The sequence below is a fragment of the Anoplolepis gracilipes genome, chromosome 1, assembly GCF_047496725.1.
Source record: "Anoplolepis gracilipes chromosome 1, ASM4749672v1, whole genome shotgun sequence".
In the NCBI taxonomy this organism is placed as follows: Eukaryota; Metazoa; Arthropoda; class Insecta; order Hymenoptera; family Formicidae; genus Anoplolepis; species Anoplolepis gracilipes.
In genome coordinates, this window is record NC_132970.1 from 14,794,372 (window position 1) to 14,807,312 (window position 12,941).

Sequence of the window (12,941 nt, forward strand, 5' to 3'; positions counted from 1 at the left end):
AAGACTTGGCTATAAGCATTCGAATAAGATTATGGAAAATTAAAAGATTATGTCGAATGACAAATAGCAATTTCCATTAAACTTTTATCCGGTACAGAGAACTGACTCTAAAGTAGTGCGGGTAGAACCTGCAGGTGACATCGCGGATCAATTATGCAGCGCGATATGATGTTGCAAAAAGTCAGAGTTGGGAGATACATACATATTTCGTTTTCCCAGGTACACAAACAATTTTTTATAGAAATTGATTGCACGCGCAGGGGATAACGGTATTTATTTTCATAGACCTCTCGCAGACGAGGCCGAGGCCGCGCGTGCATTCATAAGAAGGTCTAGTGCACTGACCTTGAAGTTACTCGCTGAATGAACATAAGGCGCACCTGTGACAATCGTGACCGTCGCTGGGATGTACGATAACCGTGCATGTACATTAGTGTCGAGAACATGATAAAGATTTCATGGAAATTGATTGAAATCGCTCGAAAGAGCGATAAGCTTCATCGTGTCGATTTTATTTCAATTATCGGCAAGATTCAATGCTGATTCGAGATTTCCATCAAAGGACAGACATGGTGCTCGAACAGCTGAACTAACGGAATTAATATGCGGAGAACGATCCGGGCGTCTTCGGCCGTGACGTTCCCCACTCAAACCTCAGGAGTGGATTCTCGTTCGTCGACATCGAACCGATTTACTCATTCTTTGTACTTTGTTAAATCATCTTTCGTTAAGAAAAATCATCTCAAAATTAACTTTGTTATTAAAAAGACACCCGATGGTTCTAAGACACTCTGTAAGCGACCTCATCATAATATGCGGTGATGTATCAGCTGATCGCTCGGGGCCGGTGATACTCTAGATCCATCACCGTCCCAATTGGTGAACACAAAACCGGTCAGTCAGTAGGTGCGTCAGAAGACACAGAGAATGTGTTTACTATGAACTCTAAAGAAAATCTTATCCTAACAATTTTCTACGGTTTTAAGGGAAAGATATGCGAGATGATTATATATTTGTGAATTCGGAATAAATGCAAACCTTGTCTCGATTATGTTGAGGCAGCAGAAACGTGTGCTTTTTCGATTACTTCAAATCGTCGTCTATCTCGGCATTATTTTGTCGACGTTAAAATTGTTTATTATCATTATCGGAAACGAGGATAAACCTCTTCCCGTTGCCGATGAATTGAGAAAGCTGTTGGTGAGTCACACATTAATGATAGCGATGATGAAAAAATAAAAAAAAAATGATAGATAAATAAATCCAATTTCTACTTAAGTAATGTAACGTAAGTTATACATGTAATTGTCTTAAAAGTATCAGAAACAAGTTTTAAGGACATAAAATTATCAATAATTTACGTTACATTTTTTAGACAAAAATCGATTCTTATCAGTCTTTTAAATCTCAAGAGAAAAATCTCGCGATTTATCTTAGATCGAAGCTGAAGTGGACAACACCCGACGATTGTTGAACGTCGAAAGAGTATGCAAAAAGTACAATTTGGGCTTCTATCGAAAACTCGCCGAAGATTCGTCATTCAAACATCCGCCCGCACCACAATACAGCATCTTCTACATGGACAGGTTCATTAAGAAAAGAGAATACTTTAACATCATAAGGAATCGATTAAACCAATATCAACTTATTGATTATATCATGCAATTTGCCACGTAGAGTGCACAACATATCGTACTGCCCGGTGTATAAAGCCGGCACCACGACCTGGCTCTACAATCTCTGCCTATTGATGAACGTGCCCGAGGAGACGCTGAATAATGGCAGAGAACAACTGTCAACCATCGCCAGGAGGGCGATACCGGAACTCGTGTACCCCGAAGCGGAACAAGTCCTAAACGCGAGCAGAAGACTTTTGGTCGTCCGACATCCGTTCGAGAGGCTGTTGAGTGCCTATCGCGACAAACTCGAGAACTCTGTCGCCGGCCGAGAACATGGGACACTGCACTTTTATCGCAAGTACGGAGCCAAGATCGTGAGGAAGTATCGCAGTAAGTCACAAGAAAGTAAAAGAGGGAAAAAGTTATGATCGATTGTGATAGTTCTTTTCTTTGCGCAGCGATAATTGTTACAAATAGATCTTTTAAATATTAAATATTATGTCAGAAATATTATAACAGATTTTGGAAATATTTATATTATATTTAAATATTTTTTTTTTTTTTTTGTAATCTAACTAACGAAGAAAAATCTTCGATTCTAATTTTATAGAATACTGAGGGCGACGATGTACAAATGTCGAATTAAATTTCTTCTTTCATTAATCTTTAGAGAAAAATTTTACGGAACCATCACCGGATCAGGTGATCCGACGCGATAACACACCGTTACCAGCTGGGATAGAGCCGACCTTTCGAGAGTTTGTCGATTACGTGATCGACACCGATCTCGGAAGCTACGGTGACGATCATTGGATGCCATATTACCTCTATTGCACACCGTGTCTCGTCAAGTACAACATTATTGCGAATGTGAGTGTCGGGGCTCATATTTGAAATCGCGAAATTGCTATTCTGTCACCCATGTAATCCTCTAATGTTTTACATCTCTTTAATAATTAAAATTTATAATAAATTAAATTTTTAATCAAAAAATTCCTTAGATAAATTTTCTCAATACATTTATAATTTCGTAGGTGGAATCATTGTGGCGAGATCAAGTGTACGCGCTCAATAAGTTAGGATTACAGGACAAGATCAAGCCTAGATGGAGGCATAGTAACGGTCACGTCAACGCTTCCAGGATATATTTCCGTCAATTGAAGAGAGAGACGGTGCAAAAGCTGTACGAGAAGCTGAGGCTGGACTTTGAGCTTTTCGATTACTCGCCCGATATTTATTACGAGTACGCCACGTCCGCGGATTAATTTAATTGCAGTCGATCGAATGCAATCGAGGTCACATCTCCGCGTGAAGCTCTACGTCTAGCGACTATCTAAGGCGCAATTTTACAATAACGACACAATGTGTCGCGATGATGTGCGACATGATGATGAGTCACATGAATGGCACAGAAAATAAGTATTTCGTGTACATGAGATTAAAGGAAGAAAGGGGAGAAAAAGATACGTTAACCGCCTATGTACGCGCGCACACGTAACCCCGATAATTGATGGAGCTTAAATCACGTTACGTCACGCGACGAACTTTTGTCGACGAGAATCGATCGACCTACTTCTCACCGTGTACTAATGTATCGGACCGGCGACCTGTCCTAAAGTCAAGGGTCCTCGAATGAGCATGTTAAACTCCACCGAGAGTCAAAGTGGAGCGTTACCCTCCCTTCGGAAATGACACCAAATATTTTCGTATAAAGGAGATATCAATGTTTCGGACAAAATAATATATAAAGAAATATACGAATATCTTATATTTTGGATAAATTAATGAGAAAGGTTCCATAGAAAATGAAAGATAGTAAATGTACGATAACAAGGCTAAATGAGCCGAATATGTATTTTTTGGGGGGAAAAGTAAATATTTATTGATCCTTTTAATATTATAACATAATTATATGGACAGAATGGAATGACTCGATTAGAACCTATATCCTTATGTCTACTCTATAACAAATGTTTGTTGTAAAAAAAAGAATAAAGTAAAATTAATTACAATCTAAAATATTCTAAGAAATATTCTAAAAAATAATATTGATAAAAATTCTACGAAAAACTTATGAAGTCCTACATCAGCATGATTTATTTGTCATTTAATAGTCTCAGCAATATTTTTAGCTTCTCTGATCGATAAAAATCAAAGTTACTCCTTGTACATACACGATTTTCCTTTAATTATAATTTCATAACAATATATAGCAACAAATGCTCAGTATCGATCGATTCGATAATTAGTACATCACTACTCTTGCACTTTTGTCGAACCAATTATCAACTTATATTATTATCAATATTTCCTTCGTCTTTTGGCGCACTCGTAAATAACATAGTTACCATTCGATTCGTCGCTAAGTCAAGATTTTAATCAGCGTGGAATTGCTCACAATTATATACATTTAATCATTAGAACAGATAACAAGCCGCATTTATATACGTTCTCCCAAATATTAACATCTGTTAATAATTTAGATCCTTAAATACATATTCGGCTCATTTACGCCTTGTTACCGTATATCTACTATCTTATATTTTAGCTTTATGATATATTAAATTATATTGACATTTCGAATTAGTGCGATTAACTTATAGCTCGAAGATTAATTTACCCCGAATAAATCAATATAAAGTATATATTTCGCGTTCTTACTTTAATATCGTTATATTATGTAACGATTTATATTATTTGAGAAATTTTATAGAAATTTAAAAATATAGTTTTGGCAATAATATATAATTTAAAAAAATGTCAAGAATTATAAAAGATTCATCTCGATATGAAATCGTAAAAGATTTAACTTTGCAAACGATAAGAAGGTGCACATTTGTACCAAGAATTTTTTACAAAAAATTAACAACATATATCATGTACAATAGATTTGCAACACACGACTATAAAATATTTGGGATACTTATTAATCTTGGAAATATTTTCAAATCCACTCACCTTATTGTGCAGATCATCCAACACCTCTTGATCGACCAATCCCAACTCCTCCCAGCTAGGTTCTCGCGGTTTACCCTCGCCCTCACTGCTACTGCAAGTAATACTTCCGTTGCCATCCGACGCGCTCTTCCTGTCAAAGCGTTGACTGCGTCTCCTTCGTCCTTCGCCGTCGCTATTTTTCATCGCGCGATCGTCCGTAATAGAGCCGAAAATACGCTCCTCTCGTTCGTCATCGTCGATAAAATCACCGCCGACCAGACGATCTATTCGCGTCTCGCATTCGCTGTTAATCGGCGATCCGAATGGAAGATTGTTGGAAAAATCGCCAACAAAATTGCTCTCCGATGCTTTCCGGATGTCTTCGTTCGAGCGGCCTTTCTCTATTTCGAGATTGTTCTTATTCTCTTTGACCGTCTTTGGATCATTCAATGACTTAGTCGGCGAGTTCTTTTCTCGCCATGAGGTAGTTTCGGAAACGCTCTCGTTAATTGTGCTCCCATGATTATCTTCGAGAATCGCTTGTTCTCCTTTCGAGGATGCATTCTTCGATGCTAACGCGGTTACAACTTGAGCTATCTTGGATATGTTATTTTCATTCTTCATTTGATTATTTTCGTTGCTCTTCACCAATTTCTCATCTTTATTTGCCGAATATAAATTGGTCTGAGTTAAGGTGACATTTTCCTCCATCAACGTCCCGTTAACTTCTTTTGAATTATCGTTTACCTTAAAAAAGTCCTCTGATACTGCTTCGTCGCTTCTCCTATCTTTTTTTATTCTCTTATTGTTAGCTTCTTCCGTTATGGGATCGACGATGATCAGAGGACCATCTGTCCGAGTGAGGATACTCTTCTTAGGACTCAATTGCGCGTTGTGCGTGTATTCTCTCTTGGGACTGCTGGATGCTGACCTGGAAACCCTTCTCGATCTCCGCTTCTCGCCCGCATGAGGACTGCACGGTTGCGACGAAGGTCGTCTGCGGCTCGTCGTCTCCGGCATCTTGGTCGCAGGCGACACGGGAAGCGGGATCCTCGTCTTGGGCGTTATCTCGATCGATTCTGTCTCGTCGCTGTCGGGTGTCCTCAGCTTGACAATCTCGCCGCCGAAGCGGACACGTCTGGGCGTCTTCCGTTTATCCGAAGACGACGAATTTTCGCCTTTACCGGTCCCGTCGTCCCCGCTCTCGTCCTCATCTTTCTCCTCCAGGATCGTCATCGTGATGGCCGTCTCTTCGTTGAACTTGATCTCAGTCTCCAAAACCACCCTCGCCGGTGGTATAGCGTTCGACGCCTCGTCCTCTTCCTCGGCAATACCGGAAGTGTCGCTATCGCTATCCCAGGACTTGTTCACGATACACTCCTTTGTATCAGCCTTTACGATATCCTGCGCGCGATTTCTCTCTCGTTTCTTCTTGCTGGGTTTGATATTGTAAATTTTGGAAAGAACGTCGATGTTCTTCTTTAGCTTGTCGTCGTAATCCACCAGGTAGCTCTCGAATTCTTCGTCGCCGACCTCATCGCGAATCTTCATGAGGGATTTTACAACGGCCTCCTGGTGGGGTACCTGGACCAACCGTGCGGCGAAGGCAATCGTGGCGTCTTTGAGGATCTGCGTAGTCGGTGGCGGACTGTCAGATGACGGAAAAAGCAGCAATGGTGCGCTCAAAATCACGCCAGTCGTCACGTTCGTCTGAAACGGATTGTGAGCATCCGGTCGATTCAAACCATCGTGAAGGATCTGTAACAAATACGCCTCGGTAACGTATATTATTTTTTAAAAAAATTCATGAAAACTAAGTAGTCGCGAAAGAGATATCATTTTAAAAATTTATAATGAAAAGAAAATGAATTTGACAAACATATTTTCTCTCGATTAACAAAGTAAAGTTTGAAAAAATTAGAAAAAGATGTGAGAAAAGATTTATAATAATTGGATATGTTAATTTAATTTGAATTGAATTGAATTGAATTGAATTGAATGTTATGTGGAAAAATTGCGAAAATTGATTTCGGCGCATTGCGGGTATTTACATTTTTGACTACGCTGTCTCTGTTGGGGGTGTGAATGAGGTAGACCCGCAGCGCGTCCAAGGCGCCCTTGCGTACCGCCGGCGCTGGATGTCCTAAATTATTGATCAGCTCCGGCACCACCGGTTGCATGACCTTGTCAATCGCATCGGCATTCAGCGTCGGTAGAACGTCCATTAGTACCCGCAGAGCATGCTGGCGCACCTCCCATTCCGGGTCTCGAAGTCTCTCGGAGATCTCAACGAAGGTGGCCTGCGTGTTGACCTCGGATGGAAACCTACGTGTACGCACCTGGCGCCGGAAAAACGCGCGTCATAAAATTTATGGAAAATTAGAAAGATGGAAAAAAGAATCGCGCTCTGAATTTTTTTTAACTAGAATTACAAGTAGCAGAAAATAAAACGTCCCTAACAACACGCACATCCAAAAGACATCTTTGGGATACATGTTGGATATGTTGTGCTGTTTGGGGCTTGATATATTTTATCCTTCCAACACGTACTACGTGTTCCCAAAGTGGAGTCAGCTGTATCGTCTGCCCGGACGGCGGGGCGGACGTCATCCTTCGTCGCGGCTGATGATGACGATGACGACTGCCTCGCCGAGCCGACGAGCCATTGCCCTCTGACAACGGTCTGAGGTCGTAGGTCGACGGCGGCACGGGATCTTCCTGGGGCTGCAGGGGCCCCGCATCTGTCGATCCTGTCATAGATGACGACAAGCAGCCGGACATATCCCCCTACGTCTCGTCCCTCAGGAACCACCGATTATCCCTCATGATCTTCCGCGATCGCGAATCCGTCGACGCCTGATCGCTCATCGATGGTTCCAGTGACGTGTACATAAACCGCACATATAAATCACTGTGTCGGAAATTGCATAAAGTTGCACTCTATAAAACTATGATATTGATATATTCGCTTAAATGTCTTTACCTTTGAACTTTCAAATCAATATTTGCATATATTTTTACACTTATGTTACATTAATGTATCGCGAAAAAACCGTCCAAGTTTTAAAACTGAATAACAGTAATAATGATAATAGTATAATGCTAGCAAGGAATAAAGGATCGATTCTTTCTACAAAGTTAATTAACTAGAATTGTAAAGACCGGATATGCTGACATAAGAGTATGCCAATTTAACGATCGACACGTAATGCCAAAACGGTTCTTATATTCCATCGTGCTTCAAAATTGCAGCAAATGTATTTTCGCTCAACGTAATAAAAATAAGAGATATTTCTATACAATTTATATAAATATACACTCCGTAAAAATTATAAAATTATTAAACATACAAGTGATCAATGTTTGCTAAACGAAAATCAAATTAAACGCTCCTGTTCGATCGTGTTTGCAGGTAATACTGGATTATGACGTTAAAAGAGCGGGAAGCCACATGCCGGCAGAGAAACATGCGACTTATACCGCGCAAATCGAGTTACGTTTTAATTTTAATATTATACAATACTCGATATTATTCGACTGGGAGATGTCAAATTTTCTTCCTCCTAAACGTCTGTCAAAGTACATTGCGCAATTCCTTATTCACGACAACTTTTTTCTGGAATCGGTGAATGATTGACGTTTGTTTTGCTTCCGGCACATCGAGAGGCGCACGATCCGCGCGATTGACGTTACAAAGACAGCTGTCGAAGAAACAGCAGTCAATCTCGTACACCCAAGAGGGATTAGCCGAGATGCATATTTCACGAATAAATATCTCATAAATAAGGAAGACCGATCAAAACATATCAAGCACACGAAATGTCATTCGTCTCGTATACATTCGTTGTATACTCATATACCCGCGAAAGTATGCATAATTCGAATAATGGTCTCGCAAGGGGAAAACCGCGCGAAGTTTATCATTAAATCTCTCACGACACGAACCCCATGTAAAAAAGTAGTACACACGAAAAGCGATTGCATAATCCGGGGAACGTGCGTATTTCTTAAAATATTATACATGCGCTTGGGTCAAAAGACAAATTGTAGGACAGGAGAGACGACACACGCTTGATAATAATTAAAATAATCATAAATTTTATTAACACAAGCTTTAATAAATAAACAGCTCAAGATAACAAAACATTGTGCTTCATTAATATTAATCGAGACGAGATTATAATATGCTTGTGCTACTTTAGTAAATTCGCAAGAATTGATAAACTTTATTTTGCAAGACTACGGACTTTTCGAATCTCAATTTCGATCTTTTTGTGTATATAATCAAAGATTGACTATATAATCAATCATTTTCTTCCTACTCTTTCTATTCTTAATCATTTAAGTTAAGAAATTATATAAAATTTAGAAGAAACAGAGAGAAAGGAGTCTTTGGATACATTCTTTGATTTCAAAGATTTGTACTCGATTTTACGAAATAAATTTTTTTTTTATTTTTTATCTATATAAATTCTATCTTTTCATATTATATGTATAATCTTTATAAAATATTTAGCATTGCGGAAAATAATATTTCTATATTATATACCTACTCATGACATTATTGTAAAAAAATCACATGTTTTAAAAATTCAAATTTTGTATATAATACGGAAAAAAAGAAAATAAAAAGAAAAAAAGAGGAAATAAAATTCTTGTAGTGTGCATGAATGAAAGGATACTAATCAAAAACAAACAATTGTTAAAATGCACACACATATTTAAAAGTTTTGTATCAATTTGTTAAAATGTGACTTTTTCATCAATTTTTATCAATATTTTTATTCGACGATATTAATAAAAAATATTGTAGCGTTAATTTAAGGAAAATTATTTATATCTCTCTCGTAAAAAATTAGAAAGCCAGGATATAAATTCCGTACATCGGTTGAAAGTTGCAATTGTATAACGAGTAAGAAATATTTAAAGAAAAATATCTCTGTTAAAAATCTGTGAAAATGTTGCCGAAATATTACTTTTTTTCTTGGTATCGTCGTCTCTTTGGCGAATTATTCTAATTAATATTTTTAACAGATAAGAAAGAGAGAAAACACTTACTTTGGATGAAGTAGCAGACGGACACAGCGAGTATACTCGACCGCGGCCGGCATGTGACTATTGCCACCGCGTTCTCCGCGAAGGAAGGTGCTTCGTGGTTAATATCGACCACCCCCATCCATCCCCCTGCCCCTCACTTTGGCGAGAATCGTCTTATACTTTACAACGATAACGATAGAGCGTTGCATGTATGTACTAGAGATACAAGATATATGCCGCCAAAATAAATTATTATCCCAAACTATCTTTTCAAATGAAAGGATATAGTCTCGTAGGGGTAGGAAAATTTAGCGTGCGCTTTTGCGATCGATTAATTATTTTTATATTTTAATGCGTGTTAATGGATATATATTAATAGCATGTGTTAAAATCAATAAGAAAAAAGGTATATTTGACGTTCAATATTTTGTTGCGATATGGTGTTATATTTAATAAAATTATAAATTTAAATGTATCGCGCCTATTTCGTAAGATCCTTTCTACAAGTGAAAATAAAATATATATGTTATCCTGTATACTCGCAATGCTGAAGAAGCTTTGACGAACTATATCTTACTTGTCAAATATTTATAACGCATCAATCTTACTTTGCAGACTCTGATTAATCGTTTCATTATTCAGTTTAAATCAAGCTTCTTCCCTTCTTCGGCGGGAGAAATGTCTTTCATCTACAAATTCTACATAACACAATTTAAACGACATCCTAACGTCGTAAGAGAACTAAGAAATATTTATCTTGGCGGACTAGACGAGTCGTAAAGATTTCTGTGTGTTTACAGTAATAAAAGCTACGACTGTATACCAATGAATGTGCCCGAGGCGGCACGCGATATTCATGAAATTGAGCACCGACAATATTGAAATTCCGCTATAGAAATATAGCTAGCATTACACACATACACACACATCCTTACAAACGCGATTATAGAGAAATGATTCGCATAAATGAGGTTTACGGCGAATGTAAAAACATTAGACCGTGACGTAGTTGATCAAATCCACTTAAAATGTCCGGTTCATATCGCGAGAGCCTTATCGGACATTATTAGCGGTACACCCGCATATACACATTACTACAATTCAATCTGCCGATTCTATTGTTTCCCTGGAGAAAAAAGTCGTCTCGTATGACAATAAAATGCAAAAAATTCTTTTTTTTTGTTCGCCAGTCTTAAAGAATTTTCGCATAATCTGAGTTAAATAAAAGCAGACTATAAAAATTAATACCACAAAAAAACGTAATTAGGAAATTAAGCTAAAGAAAAGAAATATAGACATTTATATCTTTTCAGTTAGCTTTCTGACGCTTTAGATCACATTGAACGAAAATAAAGGTGCGACTATTGAAAAGAATGACTTATATTTCTCCTCTTTTTTCGAAATGTAATAAATATACAATAATATATATTACATTTTACGGATATTTTCACGAGGAAGGAAGCTTGGTCAATGCATCTGCGTATTGAAATTCCAAACTGTTCTCATAGTTGCACATATCCAAAGCGACGACGCAGCTTTCGCGAACGACTCTTTTACTGTCATCAAGGTATTTGTTCAATATCTCATAGCATTCGGGAGTAGCAATGGAACCCAAGGCTTCCGCGCACTCGTGCCTCACCATCTCATTTTCTTCTGTATTTTCTAACGATGCTCGCAATCCTGGCACGGACACTTCTTCTTGAAGTTGTCCCAGTACAAATGCTATCTCGTGCCTGAACAGGGCGCTACCAGCTTTCAGGCCTGCAAAAGTTCGTTAAAAAGTAAATGATTAATTATTACTCCACATTATCATCTTCTCTCCTATTAGAATAATGTAATTACCTTCGGTAAGTGCAAGGATGCTTTCCTTGGTGCCTAAATTTCTCAGCGAAAACATTGCCCTGTATCTATCAAACAGCGATTTGTTTTCATCCAGTAAAATTTCTTTTAAGACATCCACATTTGTTATTTCCATCGGAGGTGCAGGATCGATGCTCGAGTACGGATTTTCTTGCAAGCTCTCTGTATTACTGTTACATTTCAACCACTTCAACCGATCTAAGGCCAACTCACAGGTTTCTGCTACCTCCAAGACAGGATCCTCGCGATACTTTTCCAATAATGGAATCACACTCGGCTCACCGATAGCACCTAGTGCTTCTCCTGTTTAAATTAATTCAATAAACTTATTTTTTAAATTTATTTCAAAACAGACTAATAATGATCGAATGAAAAACTTGGACACGGCAATAACACATACCTGCTTCATGACGTACCATCGGTTCTTGCGACAGATCTTCCAAAACCTTCGTTAAAATACTAATCGCTATAGGATTCTTTATTTGACCCAGGCAATATGCAAGTTCATGTTTTAACAGCGCTGACTGATCCTTAAAACATCTACTAATCTGATTTATTGCCGTTACATCACCAATATTTTTTAGAGTGAATAGAGCTCGAAATCTTTCTTTCAAAGGTCTGGCAGGATCATTCAGAACTCTGCCTATGGTTAAGATATCGCTCTCACTCGCTCGTACCATTTTCAATAGATGTATATATTAAATGTTGAATATTAAATCACCAATACACGTAGAAGAAAAATTGTGTACAAATACCTTAAAGATTCAGATAATATATATAAATCTGTAATCATAAAAATACAATTAAAATACTAAATTATATATAGCAACACAAATATATGTGTTAATTAAAAATTGATACATTTGTACAAAATTTATAAGGGATTCTTTACCATTTAATAAAATTTGTCAGTTTTAACGAGACAAATAAATGAATAAAAAGTTGTACATAAAAATCGTAATTATTATAATACTTCACGTAAGATACGGAAATATTACTCATTTCAATTTAATACTGATTTACCTTTTTCAGGTTATGTACAAACACTTATATGATGCACGTGAGGAGGCGCTATTAGCGCAAAAGGTATCATCTTATCATAAAGACCTCGTTTACACCGGGCACTTGATACGCGTACTAAGGTCGGTATTCATAATCCGATTTTATATTTAAGATCGCCTTAAGCCCGTATTACACTACGAATTGAAAATTGAAGAATCGAAGATTAAAAATTAGAATTTGACTAATCAGAATAAAAGGAACTAAAATTGCTTTATCTTGATTGGTCAAATTTTAATCTTCAATCTTTAATCTCAATTTTTAATGCGTAGTCTGATACAGGCTTTAAGATCCCGTTCAACCAATGAAGTAGCTGCATAGCATCATTTTATTGGTTGAACGAGATCTTAAGACGACCTTAAATATAAGATCGGACTATGAATAGAATCTATTCAGATAAATTTGCATAGATTTAGTTTATACCAATAT

The 12,941-nt window shown here is 37.6% G+C and overlaps 3 protein-coding genes across 6 annotated transcripts in view; 1 reads left to right on the forward strand and 2 right to left on the reverse strand.

Moving 5' to 3' along the window:
• LOC140673298 (uncharacterized) overlaps positions 1–9,823 on the reverse strand; it is a 28,789-nt gene extending 18,966 nt beyond the window's left edge. The window contains exons 1-4 of one of the 3 annotated variants that reach the window (XM_072906188.1): positions 9,615–9,823; positions 7,107–7,467; positions 6,608–6,895; positions 4,578–6,314 (exon numbers count right to left, since the gene is read on the reverse strand). In XM_072906188.1, the coding sequence (XP_072762289.1) occupies positions 4,578–6,314; positions 6,608–6,895; positions 7,107–7,337 (2,256 nt within the window). In that variant the 5' untranslated portion in view covers positions 7,338–7,467; positions 9,615–9,823. Of the gene's footprint in view, positions 1–4,577; positions 6,315–6,607; positions 6,896–7,106; positions 8,910–9,614 lie in introns of those variants that run through there. The other 2 variants (XM_072906195.1, XM_072906202.1) reach the window with 2 other exon arrangements.
• Positions 577–4,254, forward strand: LOC140673321 (carbohydrate sulfotransferase 11). The gene is made up of 5 exons (XM_072906224.1): positions 577–1,200; positions 1,438–1,586; positions 1,678–2,009; positions 2,290–2,489; positions 2,654–4,254. The coding sequence occupies exons 1-5, from the start codon at positions 1,051–1,053 to the stop codon at positions 2,882–2,884; spliced, it is 1,062 nt and encodes a 353-aa protein (XP_072762325.1). The 5' UTR covers positions 577–1,050; the 3' UTR covers positions 2,885–4,254.
• Positions 9,824–10,036: 213 nt separating the features above from the next.
• Nero (deoxyhypusine hydroxylase nero) lies at positions 10,037–12,563 on the reverse strand. 2 transcript variants are annotated; one of them, XM_072906253.1, is made up of 4 exons: positions 12,477–12,563; positions 11,854–12,236; positions 11,436–11,756; positions 10,037–11,354 (listed from the first exon to the last, which is right to left on the reverse strand). In XM_072906253.1, the coding sequence occupies exons 2-4, from the start codon at positions 12,131–12,133 to the stop codon at positions 11,041–11,043; spliced, it is 915 nt and encodes a 304-aa protein (XP_072762354.1). In that variant the 5' UTR covers positions 12,134–12,236; positions 12,477–12,563; the 3' UTR covers positions 10,037–11,040. The 2 variants fall into 2 exon arrangements, with proteins under 2 accessions (XP_072762354.1, XP_072762343.1); XM_072906242.1 differs by having other exon boundaries at positions 12,346–12,505.
• Between the last annotated feature and the right edge of the window lie 378 nt (positions 12,564–12,941).

Coding starts and splice junctions, on each gene's coding strand:
- LOC140673321 (XM_072906224.1), top strand. CDS start 1,051: ATGTTGAGGCAGCAGAAACGTGTGCTTTTTCGATTACTTCAAATCGTC. Junction 1,201..1,437: donor ATGAATTGAGAAAGCTGTTG/GTGAGTCACACA, acceptor GATTTATCTTAG/ATCGAAGCTGAAGTGGACAA. Junction 2,490..2,653: donor AGTACAACATTATTGCGAAT/GTGAGTGTCGGG, acceptor ATAATTTCGTAG/GTGGAATCATTGTGGCGAGA.
- Nero (XM_072906253.1), bottom strand. CDS start 12,133: ATGGTACGAGCGAGTGAGAGCGATATCTTAACCATAGGCAGAGTTCTG. Junction 11,757..11,853: donor GATGGTACGTCATGAAGCAG/GTATGTGTTATT, acceptor TAATTTAAACAG/GAGAAGCACTAGGTGCTATC. Junction 11,355..11,435: donor CATCCTTGCACTTACCGAAG/GTAATTACATTA, acceptor GAACTTTTGCAG/GCCTGAAAGCTGGTAGCGCC.